This window comes from Canis lupus, chromosome 16 (assembly GCF_003254725.2).
Source record: "Canis lupus dingo isolate Sandy chromosome 16, ASM325472v2, whole genome shotgun sequence".
NCBI lineage: Eukaryota > Metazoa > Chordata > Mammalia > Carnivora > Canidae > Canis > Canis lupus.
The window spans coordinates 9957405-9977548 of NC_064258.1; the positions used below are offsets into that span (position 1 = coordinate 9957405).

Sequence of the window (20144 nt, forward strand, 5' to 3'; positions counted from 1 at the left end):
TATAGTTTTCTGACCATCAGTTGGGCAGTGTGAATTACCCAATCTCCTAGTCTAGAAATCTAGCCTGTTTCAGTCATCTGAGAACCACAGAGATTTATGTACATAGTCACAGCTAACTGGGACAGTGAGAAAATCTGTTTTCAACCATAGAGGAATCCACATTATATTATGTGGATTATCCTACATCTTTCCATTGGAATATTTTGCAGACATTAAAAATATGTTTTCCTATGAGAGACTCCTAACTCTGGGAAACGAACTAGGGGTGGTGGAAGGGGAGGTGGGCGGGGGGTGGGGGTGACTGGGTGACGGGCACTGAGGGGGGCACTTGATGGGGTGAGCACTGGGTATTATTCTATATGTTGGCAAATTGAACACCAATAAAAAATAAATTTATAAAAAAATATGTTTTCCCTTTCAAGCAGGGAAAGTAGGATAAAACCACATTAACAAGTATTTTCTTTGGGTTGGGAAGTCAAGCAAGATTTAAACATTTTTGTTTTTCTCTTTTTCTTCCATTTTTCTCTACTGTAAATTTGTGTTATTCTTATAATTAGAGAAAAAGCAAATACTTAAATTTTCTCCTCGTCCCCATTCCAACACAATGTTTCACTGTGCTCCTAACGAGGGCAGGTTTTGGCATCCTGATTTACAAGTTTCGGCTCCTGTCACCTGATAGGGTGGATGCAATTGGGCAGTTTTGAAGAATGGTTTGAATTTGGAATGTCTGGGCTTTCAGGCAATACAGTGACATGCATCATGTTATTTGACAAGTGTGAGAGATTGGTGAGCTCTCTGTAAAATTAGCACCTCGGAGAAGCAAATATCTGGATGGAAAATAAAAATCACCCTCAGAAGTTAAATTTTCTCAGGGCACCTGGGTGGCTCAGCAGTTGAGTGTCTGCCTTTGGCTCAGGGTGTGATCCTGGGGTCCTGGGATCGAGTCCCACATCCAGCTCCCTACAGGGAGCCTGCTTCTCCCTCTGCCTGTGTCTTTGCCTCTCTCTCTCTGTCTCTCATGAATAAATTAAAATCTTAAAGAAAAAAAAGAAGTTAAATTTTCTCTCATTAATTTCTCTCATTAGTTTCTTCCGTTGAGGCAGATCCCATTAACAGGTCTCTTTTTGTTGCTTCAGATTTTGCTCATCTCATTCCTGTGGGGAGCCTACTTCTCCTTGCTGACCTCTTTCTCTCCCTCCTACATCTGGTTTGTCTTCCTGAGGACAATGGTGGGCTGTGGTGTGTCTGGCCATGCACAAGGGTAAGGACTCTACCTAGAGGATGCTTGAGAGAGCGAGAGAGAGAGAGATGTGTACACCCCCAGATACACTGTCGTTTATGGGCCAACGGCATCAGTAAGTTGTAAATGTATAAGCCTTCACTTGTGCTAATTATTTTTTAGCTTTTTTATTTTTAAAATTTTTTCTTGAAGTGCTGGCTGCTTATTCCATGGGGGGCTATTTGCTCATCAAAATGATGTTTGACGGTGAGGCTAGCAGAGGACACTGATTGATCATGTGCCAGCGTCTCTGTCCCTAAGGCCAATCTTGATTTTGTTTGACTAAATGGTACGCCAAAGGGCCATATGAGGTAGGTGCCGCAATCTATTCATTTCTTGAGAACTTGTTGGGAGAGTTTAGTTTGATCAGAAGCAATCATTTTAAAGTACCATTGCCCCATGACTGAAGATGGTGTCTAAGTGCATTTGCAAATCAGGGGGAGACCCTGGAAAGAGAGGGTGGCTGCTGGTCCCTCTCTGTCCTGGGGTGAGTGTGCAGTGACTCTCCTGCCTGGGGGTGGGGTGGGGTGGGGGGTGCTGGGGGTGGGAGGATGGGGATGGGGGTGGAGTGGGGGTAGGGGGGTGAGGGTGGAGTGGGGGGTGGGGGTGGGGTGATGGGGGTGGGGGTGGGGTGGGAGTAGGGGGTGGGAGTGAGGATGGGGGTAGGGGGGTGGGGTGGGGGTAGGGGTGGGGGTAGGGGGTGGTTCTGTTAAACATTCAGCAACCCGAGAGCCTCCCTGAAGTTCGCAGAGTCCTTCAGGCTACTCTCTCCTGGTTGCCTTGGAGCAAGTTATCCTTAGACTGTATTAGGAGATATCAAAGCATCCGATTATTACCCTAATGTGTCGCAGAAAGATTGTTCCTCCCTGAGGCATAAATTAAGCCCCACTTGGAGCAGAAGTTAGCTTGAAATTTACAACATCCCTCGGGAACCAGCCCAATAAATATGTTAAGAAAACCCAAACCCTGGTTAATAATCGCAACAGGGAAGAGCAGTTAGAAAATCGAAGGGAGTGTGATTCTATTTATTTGTCTTGTCCCAAAATTAATTAGAAACCTAGGCTCTGACTCCTCATTCCTCATGGCCAACTATTTCTCTCTCTCTCTCTCTCTGTCTGTCTCTCATGAATAAATAAATAAAATGTTTTTTAAAAAGAGAGAGAGAAAGTGCATGGGAGCAGGAGGTGATGGGAGGGGGTGTAGAACGAGAATCTTAAGCAGGCTCCACGTGGATCCCGATGCGGGGCTCAATCTCATAACTCTGAGATCATGACCTGAGCCGAAATTAAGAGCCAGATGCTTAACCAACTGAGTCACCCAGGTGCCCCAACAAATCTTCACTTCTGACCCTAAATATCTGGGTTCTTTATGCATTGGCCAATTCTCCAATGCCAGCTGGGTGTTCTATAGTTCATTCCGACCCTAGCTGGAGTTTGCTCAGACCCCACAGGTTTGGGACTCAGTCCCATGAGGCTATCACCCACCTCAGACACCAAGTACAAGTTCCCAGGTTATCCACAACGTCTGTCTCAGTCGCTACAAATTGGAAGTTGCCACAAATCCTTCTGCGGGTCCAGTAAATTGCTAGAGCAGCTCGCAGGACCCAGGAAAAGAGTTTACTACTATGGCAGATTTATTACAAAGGACATTTTAAAGGAAACAGATGAACAGCCGGATGAAGAGATACACACAGGGCAAGGTCTAGAAGGGTCCCTGGGAGTTTGTGGTACACCTCCCTCCTTCCACCAGCACATAGATGTGTTCACCAGCCTGGAAGCCCTCCGAACTTTGTATGTCAGGGATTTTTATGGAGGCTTCATCCTGTAGGCATGAGGGATTATCAATGCATTTTCCAATTCCTTTCCTCTCTCCAGGGGGTGGGGGAAAGGCCTGGATGTTCCAAGAGTCTAATCGTGGCTTGGCCTTTTAAGACTGGGCCCCATCCAGGCGCTCACCAAGAGCCACCTCATTAGAAAAAACGATGCTCCTTTGGACCAGAGAATTCCAAGGATCCTAGGTGTTTGGTGTCAGAAACTGGACTCAAAGACCAAGTATTAGTGAAACTGGGAGCTGAGGGCAGTATATATATATTTTTCACCGTGATGAAGCCTGTGGTTTTTCGTTCTTTATCTCTGTAACAAGAAAAGTTGTGATTTTAAAAAATTAATTGCTTTTATAAAAACAACATTATTCTGTTCCTCCTCCTTTCCTATTTAGGCTAATCATAAAGACTGAATTTTTGCCTACAAAATACCGAGGCTACATGCTCCCCTTGTCTCAGGTGAGATAACATAGGAACTCCACCTGCCTTCTCATCCTAGAGGACATGATGCACAGTTTTGCTCCTGGCTCGTTGATTGTTTGATTAGCACACTGTCTGTTTCTTGGTATTAACTAAAGAGCACTAGAAAGGCTTGAAGCCAGAGGTCCCATTTCAAGGTTTTCCTCCGCCAGGACTTTTGTACTTTGGTCACCCAACAGTAGCATTTAGAACACGGTAGCCCCTTCCAGGAAACATCCCAATGGCTGGTTTCAGTGGAATGAGAGAAGCCCAGGAATGCATCTGGGATAGACTTTGGCTTCCCACTGAGTCTTCAGCAGGGGCACACAGCGACCACCCCTTTTTAGGGCATCCCGTCTCTCCTCCAGGGTTACTAGTATCTGCAAGACTATAGTTGGCCCACGCCGGTGGGGACATGCTGTAAGTGCCTTGTCCAGCTGAGCCATTGATCCAAGTGAGGAGACTGGGGTGCCTGCCTGCCCCCCCCCCCGGGCCCCACTGGCCACTGAGGCAGGTTTTGCATCAGAAGCTGTGTCAGTCTTGAACCATCTCTGATGCTGTCATTATCTAAAAGCCCTGACTTTCAGGAGGTCCAGGAAAGAAAAGGCTACCCCTGTCTAGCTGAGCCTTCTATTTATAGACAAGCAACGGAGCCTTGGAGAAGTGAAGTGATGTTCTCTGTTCATCCAGGTCCTGGAGGTGGTGCTAGGTGTAGAACTCAGACTTGGGCTCTTTAAAGACTCTCTTCCATCTTATACTGAAATGCTCCCCGAGAGGCAGGGTTGAGCATACTTGATCGGAGGAATTTTAAAGATTTTATTTTCAAGTTATTTCTATACCCAACATGGGGCTTGAACTTAATCCCTAAGATCAAGAGTTATGTGCTCCACCAACTGAGCCATCCCCAGGTGCCCGCGCCCATAGGAGGAGTTTTACCCTCCCGTTCTCTCCCCAGGTTTTCTGGTTGGCTGGCTCCCTGCTTATAATCGGCCTGGCCTCTGTGGTCATCCCCACCATTGGGTGGCGATGGCTCATCCGCATCGCCTCCATTCCCGGCATCATCCTCATCTTGGCCTTCAAGGTAAGGATGCTCACAGGGCTCCCTCTTGTCCGCCCCTCCCACTGGCCCAGTGGTCCTTTTGCCCCGCAAATAGCAGCCTTACATCTGCCTCTTTCCTTTCCTCAAGACTGTCTCAACCCGCTTCATCCCTCCCCTCAGTTAGCCTGCCTTCTGATCATTTCTTGCTGGAAGTCTTGTCTCTCAGCTGTGCTCTATTTGGGCTGACCCCTCTCTGACCTTTAGTGCTTGTAGTTGGATGCCTGGTACACATTCTCAGGCCACTACAGAGCAGCTGGTTTGCCCCTCTGCTCTCCCTCCAATCTGCAGAATCATCATCTTCCTTGGGTTCTAGTAGAATTATGCTCATTGTTCAAAGACAGGGCTAACAGCTCAGGGGACCTGGGATGTGGGGTGTGTGTGTGTGTGTGTGTGACCTAACATTTTGGAATCAAAGAACTTCACAGATTCAGAAGGGTCCTTGGAAGGCATTTGGTTCATACTACAACCAAAACCACACATTCTATCGCTGCCAGAACAGTCCCAGCTTCAGGCACTTGTAGACGTTAGAGTTGAGAGACTACCTCAGTATGTTCCACCTCCAGACAACCCTGGTTCTTGGGAAGTTCTTTCTTATGTTGAGAGGACTCTGCCTCCTTATGAATTTACCTGTGGTCTTAGTACTTCTCTCTGAAAAACCAGAGGTCTACCTTCTGCATGATAGCCCTCCAAGTATTTAAGAATCTGGCCCAATCAAAGCTCTTCTTTGCATTTGACAGTACCATCACCTTCAACTCTCTCTTGACACCGGATCCCAGAACCCCATCTGTTTTTGTCTGGCTGAGCCATTTTTTGGTCAATGTCTTCTCTGTAGTGAACTGTGGCTTGACATCCTACATAGAGCTACAGGTGCCTGGGGCCAGTGGCTGAGTGGGCCTGGGGCCTCCCGTGAGCAGCCCGTCTGCCTTGGTGGGTGCAGTTTAAAACCATGTGCTTCCTAGCCCACTGCCTCCCACAGTAGGGTGCTGCTGGGCTCACGATCAACTACAGCCCAAGCTCCGCTCTGTGTGAGTTGTTTCCAAGTCCAGATGCCTGAAAATTGTGATTCAACAGTTGATATTTTTTAAAAATCTAAATGTAGAACTCTGGTTGCCAACATTTAAATTTCACCTTTCCGTGTCCCATTTCACCTGGGTTTGCCTCTAGGGAGGCATTGGGGTCTACTGGCTCTGAAACCAGACTGCTCTGGCTCCACCATCCTGGGCAAGTCATCCTGCCCTTTGAGGCTAATGAATAGGATGTATCTCCTAGGGCTCTTGGGAGGATGAAACAGGATAATGTGTAAGAGTCTCTATGAGCCTGGAACATGAACAGTATTCAATGTGTGTTAGCTCTGCAACTATGTTATTACCTTTATTTTTTTTTAATTTTTAAAAAGATTTTTATTTATTTATTTGAGAAAGAAAGGGAGAGAGAGAGCATGAGTAGAGGGGAGAGGGGGAGGGAGAAGCAGACTTCCCACTGAGCTGAGAGCCCTAGGTGCCAGGACACCGAGATCATGACCTGAGCCGAAGGCAGACGCTTAACCCACTGAGCCACCCAGGCGCCCCTGTTATTACCTTTTTAAAAATTATTATTTTGAATCTTGATCTTGTCTTTGGACTTATCACACTCACACTGGGTATACACCAGGCTCAGCATTAGGTTTCGAGGCTAAAACTAGGCATAAGATAGAGTTCTTGCCACCAAGGAGCACCAGCCAGTCAGCGAGAGACAGATATGAAGGCAAAAGGTGATCGTACCAGCAAGACGCAGCAAGTGCTGTAACAGCTTTCGTTCTGTGGGTGCTCAGGGGAGAGAGTGATCTATCCAGTGGGGCAGTGCTGTTGAATTTGGCCTTGAGGGATAGGACAGCCTGCACCTGGAGGGCCAGAGAGTGGGGCAAGGGCATTTCGGCAGGGCTGATGTGTCAGTCCAGTCCGGAAGGTGTGAAATGCAAGATGTGTTTGCGGGAGAGCAGGTAAGCTGGAATGGGGGCTGCGAGGACAGGCCTGTGTCTGGATTATGAGGGCCTTTGAGGCAAGGGGTGCTGGTGGTGCGGAAGGGGTTGTGTGCTGGGAACCTGGTTCCCAACTGCGTGGAGCCTGGTGGGAGGACATACAGAAAACATCAGGAGGGGTGCCTGGGGGGCTCAGTCTGTAAGGTCTTCGGCTCAGTCATGATCCTGGGATCCCTGCTCAGTAGGGAGACTGCTTCTCCCTCTCCCTCTGCTCCCACTCATGCTCTCCCTCTCTAGCAAATAAATAAAAGCTTAAGAAAAAAGAAAAGAAAATGCCAGGAAAGTAGTCAGAATAATCCCAGTGGGAAATGAGGAGGATCTGCCCTGCCTGCTGGCCATGGGATGGGGAGTAGCGTGCTGCTAGGGGAGGTGCTTTTTCTGAGGAAGAACCAGCCCACCTTGATTGGTTGTGAGGCATGAAGGTCAGGGAATGGGTCAAGGTCATTCTCGGTCCCAGCCTCCATGGAGCCCTGTAGTATGTATATGTGTTTGAGAGTGTAAGGGCATGGGTTGGGGGGAGGGTCAGAGAGTGAGGGACAAGCAGACCCCACTGGGTGGGGAGCCCAACATGGGGCTCAATTCCAGGACCCCAAGATTTCGACCTGAGCTGAAGTCAGTCACTTAACCGAGTGAGCCATCCAGGTGCCCAGCCCATAGTGTTTTCTGGGTATGGTGTTCAACAATCAGTGGGTTGAGGGTCTGGATTGTCAGGAGTGATTCTTCCTCATGGGCGCTGTAGTCCTGCTGTGGGCTGTCATCTGGGGGAGATGGCAGCATCCCTGGGGAGAGGCTGGGGTGACAGAGCAGTAGAGGGGCCCTGGGGCAGCTCTTTACCACGTGGATGTAGAACTTTCCTTGTGTTGACCACAAGGTCGGGCCGACCTACCAAAACCTCAGTATCGGCCCCCTAGCCTCAAGATGGGACTATCAAAAGGAGCACATGACCCTGTTTGTTCCAGATCAACTTGGAACGCAGGGGATGCCTGCTGTGTTGGGGCTTTCTGCTTGCTGCTCCTCATCTTGGGAGACTGGGCCGTGTGACACATATCACAGTAGTAGTGGAATCCCTGGGGTCACAGCCCTTGAACCCTCATGCTCTTTCCTTCTGTGCCCAGTTTATCCCTGAGTCTGCTCGCTTCAACGTCTCCACTGGGAACACTCAGGCTGCCCTGGCCACACTGCAGCGCATTGCCAAGATGAACCGCTCGGTCATGCCGGAGGGGACGCTGGTGGAGCCCATCCTGGTGAGTTCCCAGCTGAGAGGCCTTCTCCCCCGACCAGAAGTCCCCTCATCCTGGCAGGGCAGAGGGGGGACACCTTTGCCCTCTAGCCCCGCCCTGGAGGGACGAGGAAAGAGAGCAGAATAAACTGAGACTAAATCCAGCACTGCAAGAGCCAGGCGGCCCTAGCCAGCAAGCCACCTACCTTCACCTTCCTCATCCATGAAATGGGGATAATAGCATCTACCTTGCAAAGGTAGTCATGTGACTTGGCACCTTTGTTTATAGGTGAGAGGTTGTTTTATCATTTTGTTTTCTTGTACTGACCTTATAAATGATATAAATGATAAGTGATATCAAACTTAACAGACCTCATTAAATGATTTCTTAAAATTTGGCATTTACATTCTAATGGTTCCAGGTCTCTCTTTTTTTTAAAAAAATTTATTTATTTATTCATGAGAGATAGAGAGAGAGAGACAGAGACACAGGCAGAGGGAGAAACAGGCTTCCTGGGGGGGGCCTGATGCACGACTCCATCTCAGGACCCAGGATCACACCCTGGGCCAAAGGCAGACGCTCGATCACTGAGCCACCCAGGTGCCCCTGGTTCCAGGACTCTTAAGGTCAACCTGAAGTCGTTCCTCACACCAGCCCTGACCATCCACCTGTAGGCAGGTTGATCACAGGCACCAGTGGCACCTTCCTCGTCTGTCCTGCCACCTCAGGAATGCTGTATGTAGGATAGGAATTAGCCTTTGGTTCTGGCTGGAATATGATTATGGAATGCTGGGTGAAAACTGCCTCTAGGGTAGTTCATGCCTAATCTTTATTTCGAGAGGAGCGGTGGGGGATAACGATGGGGTGGTACACGGAGGAGTTTCTCAAGCTATGATTCAATTTATATACTGGTTAGAGTCTCCTTTTGTTTAAGCCTTTTGCTTGAGTCAGTTTTGGTAATGTATATATTTTAGAAAATTGTCCCGCCCATCTAGGTTTTCAAATTTATTTGTACAAAATTGTTCCCAGTGTTCTCTTAGGAGTTTCAAAATTTACTGCATAAATTTGCATGACCCCCTCTCTCATTTTAAAGCTGTTTATTTGTGCCTTCTCTTTTTCTTACTCCTCTTACTAGGGGCTGGTGTATTAACTTCAAAGAACAAGGGTTTTTGTTTTTGTTGTCCTCTTTATTGATTTCTTTTGTGTGTGGTCTCATTAGTTTCTACTCTTTGTTTTCTCCTTTAGTTTTTTATGTTTCTCTAGCTTCTTGAGTTCACTACTTAGCTCATTTATGGTCAGTCTTTTTTATTTTTTAATGAAGTATTTAGCTGCATTTAGGAAGTTTTGTTACAGAATAATTTTATTTGTATTTCTATTTTGTAACTCTTCTGAGTTTCTTTTTAAGCAGTGAGTTATCTGTTAACACTCTTTTTTAAAAAAATTCTTTGTTTCTAATTTAATTGAATTTTGGTCAGAGGATGTTATCAATTATTTGGAATTTTGGAAAATTTTCTGTTCTCTACATAGTGAATTTTCATTGATGTTCAATGTGTGTTTTAAAAGAGCGTGTGTTCTCATTGAATATATATGCATATTGTTAATTGTGCCATATCTGACACTTGTCCCAGATTTTGCCTTGCTGAGCTGACAGTTTTTCGATAAGATGATGGCTTTGTTCCTTTTTCCTTATAGTCCTGACAGTTTACTGCATATATTTTAAGGATATCCTGTTGTTTCCTCACATATGTTTAACTCTGTTTTGTGGATTAATCTTATTATGATGTCATTTTATACTGGTTTGGGCCTTAATTTTATCTTCTCTCATATTAATATGTTGAAACTAGTTCAGTTTAGCATTTTTCCTGATGTATCTTTTATCCAGACCTTCAAAATGATTTAAGCTTTTCTATATGTTGCTTTGCTTAGTAGTATATCTTGTAAATATATAGCTGGTCTCTCTTTTTTTTTTCACTCAATCTGGTATTCTGTGTCTTTTAGTCATGAATTTGATCCGTTTATACTATTGTGATTACTCACATATTTGAGCTTAACTTCTGCCATTTTATTTTATATTTCCTCTTAACCATGTCTTTCCTTTTCTCCTTTCCTACATTTTATTAGAGTGATTCAGTTTGCTTTTTTCCCCTCATACTTCCTTCTACTGGCTAGGAATTTATGCACACTATTTTTTTATTATAGAGGTAGCCCTTTAATATTGAAAATGTGCACCTATAATATCTATGTTATTTTATATCTTTATTTTCTGTCTAACCAACAATACAAGGACCTTGAAGATGTTAATTCTGATCTGCCCCCATCTCATCTTCCAAACTATTTTTGTCTTATGTTTTTGTTTCACGTTGTTCATAAGTTTTCCTAAATTGACATTTTCTAAGCATCATTTTTAGTGGTTTTAAACTTACCTTTTACAACTACATTCTTGTATCCTCCTTTCTATTGGGTTAATTTGGTTTCATAATTACTTTTAAAATGTTGGATCTATCTGGATTTAGTTGAATATAAGAAACATAGTACAGGTCTAGCTTTGTCATATCTAAATGGCTAACCCTTTGCACACATTTTTATTGAATAATCCATCCTTTATATATTTGAATCTATTTTTGAATTCTCTATTGTGTTCTAATGATAGATTTGTAGATTCATGTATATATGGGGATTTATTATAAAATAAAGAGGGCACTTCATGTTGGGAAAAGGATGCAGGTTAAAAGTGGTCCGGTATGACACTTTACAGTAGTTTTCATATCTGGTAGGGTAAGTCCCCCTTATTTAATTCTTTTGCAGAATTTTCCAAGTTTTATTTTCTCAGTACTATTTTTCTAGAACAACTTTGAAGTCACTTTATTGAGATCTTCTAATACACCCTCCCCCCAAAATCTAGGAGAGTTTAATTGGGATGGTGTTGAAATATTAGTTAATACATAAAGAGAATCAATACCTTTATAATATGAAACAATCTTACTTGATAAAAGTATATATTCCCACTATTCAAGTCTTTTTATATTCCTGAGCAACATTTCAAAACCACCCAAAAAACTCTTATCAGAAGACTGAATTTCCTGAGGGGAGAGTTCTTCTTCTATGTTTTTTATTTCTATTTTTGTTCTCTTTTTTTAACGTATTTTTTTTATTTGATACTTAGAGAAAATCCCTATGAAGTAGGCCAATATTATTACTTTCATTTGTCAAATTAAGAAACTGATCTCAGAAAAGAAAAGTGAGGAATCCAAGATTCTAAAGTGAATACTCTTGAACAGCTCAGGGATTAGGGATGCTGACCCCTCCATACCGTTGAAAATCCATGAGTAATTCTTGACTCCTCAAAAACTTTACTAATAGCCTCCTGTTGACCAGAGGCCTTATTGATAACATAAACAGTTGGTTAACATATTTTCCTTTATGAAAGGCACCTGGGTGGTTCAGTCACTTAAGCAATTGACTCTTGATTTAAGCTCACATCATGATCCTCAGGATCATGAGATAGAGCTCCATGCTGGGTGTGGAACCAGCTTAAGATTCTCTCTTTCTGGGGATCCCTGGGTGGCACGGTGGTTTGGCACCTGCCTTCGGCCCAGGGTGTGATCCTGGAGTCCCTGGATCGAGTCCCACATCAGGGTCCCTGTGTGGAGTCTGCTTCTCCCTCTGTCTGTGTCTCTGCCTCTCTCTCTCTCTCTCTGTGTATGTGTCTCTCATGAATAAATAAATAAAATCTTTTATATATATAAAAAAAAAGATTCTCTTTCCCTCTCCTTACCCCCACCACTATCTCTCTCTTAAACCCAAAACATATATTTTGTATGTAATATGTATTATATGTATTCTTAAAGTAAGCTAGAGAAAAGAAACTATTAAGAAACTCGTAAAGAAAATACAGTACTGTACTATATTTATAAAAAGAAAGACAAATCCACATTTAAGTGGATCTGCACAGTTTAAATCCATGTTAGTCAAAGGTCAACAGTAATTTTTTTTCACGCAAGGATTTTAAAAAATTTTAATTCTAGTATAATTAGTGTATAGTGTTATATTACTTTCAGGTATACAATATATTGATTCATCAATTACTGAACAACATTATTCATTTCTCATCATGTACTCTTAATTTCCTTCATCTATTTCACCCATCCTTGCCCCCCCCCCCGTAACCATCAGTTTGTTCTCTATAGTTAAGAGTCTGTTTTTTTTTTTTTGTCTCTTTTTTTTTCTTTGTTTCTTGGTTTTATTTCTTAAATGCCACATTTGAGTGAGGAATGGTATTCGTCTTTCTCTGACTGACATTTCACTTAGCATTATACCCTCTAGGTCTATCCATGTCATTGCAAATGGCAGGGTTTCACTCTTTTATGGCTGAGTAATATTCTACCATATATTTACACCACCTCTTCTTTATCCATTCATCTATGGGTCGGCACTTTGGTTGCTTCCATAATTTGGGTTTCATAAATAATGCTGCAATAAACACAGGGGTGCATATATCTTTTCAAATTAGTGTTTTCATATTCTTGGTAAATACCTAGTAGTACAAGTGCTGGATTATATGGTAATTCCATTTTTAACTTTTTGAGGGCCTTCCATACTGTTTTCCACAGCGGCTGCATCAGTTTACATTCCCACCACCAATACAGGAAGGTTCCTCTTTCTCCACATCCTTGCCAACACTTGTTGTTTGTGTTTTTGATTTCAGTCATTCTGACAGGTGTGATGATGTAGCTCATTGTGGTTTTGATTTGCATTCCCCCATGATGAATGATGTGGAGCATCTTTTCATGTGTCTGTTGGCCATCTGGATATCATCTTTGTAAAAATGTCTGTCCATGTCTTCTGCCCATTTTTAAATTGGATTATTTGGGTTTTTTGGTATTGAGTTGTATAAGTGCTTTCTGTATTTTGGATACTAACTTCTCATTGAATATGTCATTTGCAAATATCTTCTTTAATTCTTTAATTCAGTCGGTTGTCTTTTTTTTAAGATTTTATTTATTTATTCATAGAGACACAGAGAGATAGAGATAGAGAGAGAGAGAGAGAGAGAGGGAGAGGCAGAGACACAGGCAGAGGGAGAAGCAGGCTCCATGCAGGGAGCCCGAGGTGGGACTCGATCCAGGGTCTCCAGGATCACGCCCTGGGCTGCAGGCGGCGCTAAACCGCTGTGCCACCGGGGCTGCCCGAGTCGGTTGTCTTAATTTTGTCAATTGTTTCCTCCACTGTGTAGAAGGTTTTTATTTTGATGTAATCCGAATAGTTTATTTTTGCTTTTGTTTCCCTTGCCTTAGAAGACATATCTAGAAAAAAATGTTGCTATGACTGATGTCAGAGAAATATTGCCTGTGGTCTTTTCTAGGATTTCTATGGTTTCCTATCTCACATTTAGGTCTTTAATATATTTTGAACTGATTTTTATATGTGGTGTAAGAAAGTGGTCTAGTGCATGTAGCTGTTCATTTGTTCAACACCATTTGTTGAAGAGACTTTTTCCCATTGCATATTCTTGCTTCCTTTGTCAAAGATTAATTGACTATGTAATTGGGAGTTTATTTCTGGGCTCTTAATTCTGTTCTATTGATCTATGTGTTTATTTTTGTGCCAATATCATACTGTATTGACTACTGCTGCTTTGTAGTATATCTTGAAATCTGGGAATTTGATGCCTCTGGCTTTGTTCTTCTTTTTCAAGATCAATTTGACTATTCAAGGTCTTTTGTGGTTCCATACATATTTTAGGATTATTTGTCTAGCTCCATGAAAAATGCTGTTGATATTTGGTAGGGCTTATATTAAATTTGTAGGTTGCTTTGGGTAATTTAGACGTTGTAACAATATTTGTTCTCCTAATCTGTGAGCATGGAATAGCTTTCCATTCGTTTGTGTCATCATTTTGAAGTGTACAATTCAGTGGCATCAAATACATTCAGAATTTTGCCTTCATCCTGAACAGACCCTCTGTGAGGCAGTAACTCCTCATGCCTACCCACCCCCAATCCCTGGTAACTTCTACTTTCTGTTTCTATGAATTTGCTTATTCTCTATTTCATATAAGGGGAATTACACAGTATTGTGCCTGGCTTCCTTCACACTGCAGCCTGAAACAGGTGTTCACTGATACTCATCTCACTGTGTGGCATTCCTTTTGACTCATTGCAAACCTCTGCACCACCAAGCCTGATTGACTGCCAATCCCATTGGTGCTTTTACAACAGTGGCTTTTATATCCAATCCCTCTCTCTCTCTCTCTTTAAGATTTATTTATTTGAGAGAGAGAGTGCAGGAGAGAGAATCTGAAGTGGACTCCATGCCAAGCCTGGAGCCTGACGCAGGGCTCAATCCTATGACGGGAGTATTAAGACCTGAGCTGAAACCAAGAGTCAGACTCTTAATCAACTGAGCCACCCAGGTGCCCCCTCCAACCTCTTTCACACAGCCACCTCACTGCTCCATGCCCTGTGATTCCATCCAGCACAACACTGTCAGACAAGTATTCTTCCAACACCAATATTACCCCTTCTGTTCAGGAACCTTCAGTGCCTCCCCTGCCCTGTCCTTCTCAGTCCCTGACTATAGGGAAACCTCACCTTGGCCTTTATGGTCTTCCATGATCTTTATTGATTGGCCTTTGCATCCTTAGATCCATGGCTAAGTGCAGATTTTGCTTAGCGGAGGATTGACAGCACACAAGGAGGCTGGACATATAACAGAGCAAAAGACATCACCAGAGAGGGAGGTGGGGAATGACTCAAAGCTGAGGCACCAACAGTGCAGAGAGAAGCTGCAGGTTCTTCCCAGGGCTGCCATGCCTGTGGGAGGGCCTGTTGTTTTGTTTTTTCCTCTTCAGCTTTATTGAGATGTGATGGACATACAACATTGTGTAAGTTTAAGGTGTACAGTGAATCGATTTGACACACTCTTATATATTGCAAAATGATAGCTGCCATAGAGTAGTGAACACCTCCATCATACCACATATTTGCCATTTCTTTTTCTCATGGTGAGAACATTTAAGAGCGATTCTCTTAACAACTGTCAAATATATTATAAATTATTGTTACTATACTCAACTGGGGAGGCTCAATTCCCACAACAACCACACTCCCTCCTCCACCCCCATCTAGTTTCCATCTTCTCTCCACACTCCCCATCCTGCACCCTCCCTCTTACAGCCTTCTCCTTTCCCCCCTCCTTCCTCTTCCTCCTGCTTTCCTCCTCTTGCCTTCAGCTTGCAGCTTCCATCCACGTGCCCATCAGATGGTCTTGTCCTTCTCCACGGTTGTCTTTTATGTGAGGCCTGTGGATACAGAGCTACGAGCCATAGATCCTGCCTTCAAGTCTCTTACAATCTGCTTAGTGAGGTGAGGCTCACACAGCAAAGAATCACTAACCAAACAGCCAGATGTTAGAACCAGGTGAGTGGCATGGACAATAGTATGTAGGATCAGAGCAAAGAGGTAAGCATGAGCCAGGGCCGTTTAGCCCCCTTGAGGGGACAATTGGGGCATATATACTGAACACTGAAAGGAGAGGCAGCCTCAAGGGAGGAAGGAGGAGTGGTGTGAGCCAAGACCAGAAACAGGAATGTGCAGTGGATTTGGTCACACTGGCTACCATCTGAATGCCAGGCTGAGGAGGCTGAACAAGATGGTATGTGTAGAGCTTCACTGCTCAGACACAGAGATGAGAAGCTCTGGGGACTGGCTAAAGAAGGGGCCACACCAGAGAGGAGTGATTGAGTCCACTAATTTGGATTGTAGTCAAATAATTTCTTTGAATATAATTTAATGATTCATTGTGATTCACTGCAGACTCAGTGTTCTGAATCTCCAGTTATACTTGGGGCAGTGAGGGGACCATAGTCACATCCAAACTCAAGGAGGGCATGTCAGAGAGATAGATGGGCAAGACTCAGGACTAGCGTTTGGGAGACCTGACACCGGACTAGCTGGCTGTGCCTGCAAACAGCTGTGTGACCCTGGGTAAGTCATTTACCCTCTCTGGGTCACATATTCTGGATTGGAAAATGGGAGGCCAGGACTAGTTCAGAAATGTTTCCAGTGATGACTAGCTAAAGCCCAATATGTAAAGCCGATGAAAGGGATCTGTCAATTGCTATTCTCTGCCCATAATGACCTCTAGGAGCTGAGCCTAAAAGTCAGCAGAGCACCTGGCTGGCTCATTCGGTGGAGCGTGCGACTCTTGATCTAGAGTTGTAATTCCAAACCCCATGTTGGGTATAGAGTACTTAAAAAAAAAGTCCCGGAGAAAGTTCCTTCGAACTGGCACTTTTTGTGACAACAAAATCCAAGACATCTAGGATTATACTCTGGGTCTATTTAGAGGGGATCTGTAATGTCAGGTCTGTTTGTGAGAAAAGAATAGTTAGTTTTCACCTAAGCACCCCCCTCAAGGCCTTCCTTGCTTTAAATAAAAATCTGCCTCTGCTTAGTCATATATAACCCATCTTTATTTATTTTTACCCCTAATATGTAATAAGCACTGACAATGGATAAAAGCTTTTGCTAATTATTCTAAGGGCACAAAAAGAAATCGAATATCCTGTCCTCTTTCCAAATGTATGCTATTTTTTTTTTCTTACACAATTCTCAGGCTCTTTTTCAATACTAGGTTTTCTATTTTAACATGAAGTTTAAAAGAATCTCCCACGCTTTTCTTGTATCCTCCTCTTTTCTGTGCTCTACCTCACTGCTCACCAGCACTGGTGAGAAGAGGAACAGAGAAAGAATTGGAATCATCAACTCAATGGGCTGGTCTTTGCCAACAATAATAACAAGCATGCAAAGACTGGCTGGCTGAGATGTATGTGTAGAAGGGATGATCTGTGGGCGGAGTGAGGTGCACTCATGGGAGCTGAGTGGCTCTCTCACCCATTACATTTCCACTCTGTTCTTATTTTCTTTTCTCTAAAATACTAGAGAAACCCCTGCCAATCCATAAGTCATTAAATCTAATGTGTCTGTCTCTTTTCACGACCCCAGGAAAAAAGAGGAAGATTTGCAGACCTGTTGGATGCTAAATATTTACGGACCACGTTACAGATCTGGGTCATATGGTAAGAACAAAATTATTTCAAAATGACTTTTCAATAAACACAAAACTGACTTAAGCAAATCCACTCTGTGCCAGTGGGGAGAAAAACGCCAAGGCGACTCCAGCCATGTCTTCTCTTTCTGCTACCACTACCAACCAGCCAATAAATAAAACTTTTATTTATTTTATTTTATTTTAAAGAGAAGGAAATTGTCTCTGACTAGTTTTTTATTTTTCATATAAGCTCACTTTCTAACCTTTTGTAATCTGGCCTTTTTCCTCACCACATGACAAAAAGTGATCCTTTGAAGTCACCAATAATCAAATTCAATAGAATAGACTCTGGTGGTTTTCTTTGTGCTTCACTTCTCTGAAGCCATGATCTTGAGTACACAAAGATTTTCTAAACAAGATACAAAAAGTGCTATTACATTAAATTAGGAACTCTGTGCTGTGAGATATCAGAAAGAATCTGAAAGATAAGGCCACCAACTGAGAGAAGAAATGTCAAAAATATATATCTAATAAATTTTTATCTACATAAGACTATAAATATGTATAAAATTATATATGTAATTTTTTCCAACAAGAAAAAGACATACAAACCAGTAGAGAAATAGGCAAGACACTTGAACTGGCATTTGATCAAAAATTGTATCGAATAAATACATGAAAACATGCTCAACCTTAAAGTCACCAGGGAAATGCAAATTAAAACCAGTAAGACACCATTACAATTCCTCTGGGATGGCTAAAATTAAACAGATTCACTATACCAGCTGTTAGGAAGAATGTAAAGTAACTGGAACTCTCACACACTGATTAGAGTTCAAATTAAAACCATCTGAGAGGGATCCCTGGGTGGCGCAGTGGTTTGGTGCCTGCCTTTGGCCCAGGGCACGATCCTGGAGACCCGGGATCGAATCCCACGTCGGGCTCCCAGTGCATGGAGCCTGCTCCTCCCTCTGCCTGTGTCTCTGCCTCTCTCCCTCTCTCTGTGTGATTATCATAAAAAAACAAAACAAACAAACAAAAAACCACCTGAGAAAAGTCCTTAGGGGTATTTATCACAGTTGAAAATATGCTTAGCCTATGGCTAGTAATTCCATTCATAGGTTCCATTCAACAGAAATGCATACATAGGTTTACCAGAATACATTTGCATGAATGTCCATAGCATTATTTTATTTGTAACAGCCCCAAGCTCGAAACCACCCACATGTCCATTATACTGTTGTATAGTAGATACATGGTGTTACGTTCATAAAATGGAATATTATACAATAATGAAAAGGAGAAAACTAGTTATCTGCATCCAACATGGCTGAGTCTTATAAACCTCATAGTGAACAAAGGAAGCCAGACACACAGATCTGTATTATGAACATCCGTTTACATAAAGATAGAAAGCAGGCAAAACTAATCTATAGTGTTTCAGTTCAGGAAAGTGTTTATCTGCCTTTCTCAGAGATACTCATTAATAGCTGGTATGTCACCTCTTAAGACTTTAATTTTTAAAATACTCTTAATATTTGGAAATTGAACTAAAGCTATTTTAATAACAAGGGGAGTATTGTAATTATTGGTTTTTTTTCTGATATTTGTTATGAAAATTTTCAAATGCACACAAAAGTAGAGGATATCATGATGACCTCTGATTGACCCATCACCCATATCTGACAGTCACTGATAGTCACTCATGTTTGCTATGGCTGTGTTTTCCTGTGCTGACAGACTTTCAGGTAAGCCCAGGCTTTGTGACATTTCATCTCCAGATACTTCATTAAGAGTCTCAACTACTTGTGGACACTTTTCTTTCTTTTTCTTTTTTTGATTTTATTTTATTCATGAGAGACACAAAGAGAGAGAGAGAGAGAGAGAAAGGCAGAAACGTAGGCAGAGGGAGAAGCAGGCTTCCTACAGGGAGCCCGATGCGGGACTTGATCCCAGGACCCCGGAATCGTGACCTGAGCCAAAGGCAGATGCTCAACCACAGAGCCACCCAGGTGCCATGAGGACATTTTCTTAGATGATCCCAATCCTACAATCAAGGGACAAGTTTAATAATCATCTCACTGAATATCAGCTGATACCCAGAACATGGGCAATTTCCCCTGGTTGTCCCTCTATGTCTTTCACAGCTGGCTTTGCTCTCTCTCTCCACCTCAAATAAAATCTTTAAAAATAAAAAAGTAGGGCAGCCCTGGTGGCTCAGTGGTTTAGCACCGCCTTCAGCCCAGGTCGTGATCCTGGAGACCCGGGATCGAGTCCCACATCAGGCTCCCTGCATGGAGCCTGCTTCTCCCTCTGCCTGTCTCTGCCTCTCTCTCTCTCTCTCTTTCATGATTAAATAAATAAAATCTTAAAAAATAATAAAAAATAATAAAAAAGTAAAATAAAAACTAGTTTATTAAAAAAAAAAAAAGGTGAGTCCAAGCTTCAAACTCCTTCACTGGCTGTGGGTTCCTCGGGACCTGGCCCCAGGCTGTGCTTGCAAATTCCTTTCCCATCCAGGTTCCCCTGCACGCCACCCTCAGGCTCCCCAGGGTAGGTGAGCCCAGCCTCTGGCACCCTCCCTCCCTCTTGCCCCCCCCCACCCCCGACCTGTCCCTCTGTGGCCACCGCCCCTTCTCCAGGCTGGCTGAGTGAAGTAATGAGCGACTCTGTCCCTTCAGGCTGGGAATCTCCTTCGCCTACTACGGGGTCATACTGGCCAGCGCCGAGCTGCTGGAGCGGGACCTGGTGTGTGGCTCGCGGTCCGAGGCCGAGGTGGTGGTGACCGTGATGGACACGGAGGAGAGCCAGAGCCCCTGCCACTGCCACATGTTTGCTCCCTCCGACTACAGGACCATGATCATCAGCACCATTGGCGAAATTGCTCGTAAATGTCTCCTCAGTGTTTTGGGTCCCTGCCTGTTTGGGGGTGAGAAGTGGGACCTGTCATAGATGTGGCTCCTGCCTGGTGGAGCTGAACAAGTCTGCACATCTTGCTCATGTGTCACCAATGCAGATGGATGTGGGAAGCCTGGAGGAGTAGAGCTTGGAATTACTATGTTGTATCAGTTCTAAGATGCTCCCCCGTCCCTTTCTGGCGTCTCTGCAATTGGGGTGTGTCCTACCATGGCTTGTTAGGTCTCCTTAAAAATCAGCGGCACTTTGAATTTGATGGAAAACAGCATAGACCATTTCAA

At 43.5% G+C, this 20144-nt stretch overlaps 1 protein-coding gene across 1 annotated transcript in view; it reads left to right on the forward strand.

Annotated features, from left to right (window-relative positions):
* Positions 1 to 20144, forward strand: part of SVOPL (SVOP like) — an 81946-nt gene that overhangs the window by 26626 nt on the left and 35176 nt on the right. The window contains exons 6-11 of the mRNA XM_049095250.1: positions 1137 to 1261; positions 3497 to 3560; positions 4516 to 4641; positions 7792 to 7920; positions 16902 to 16975; positions 19629 to 19834. Of these exons, the coding sequence (XP_048951207.1) occupies positions 1137 to 1261; positions 3497 to 3560; positions 4516 to 4641; positions 7792 to 7920; positions 16902 to 16975; positions 19629 to 19834 (724 nt within the window). The remainder of the gene's footprint in view (positions 1 to 1136; positions 1262 to 3496; positions 3561 to 4515; positions 4642 to 7791; positions 7921 to 16901; positions 16976 to 19628; positions 19835 to 20144) is intronic.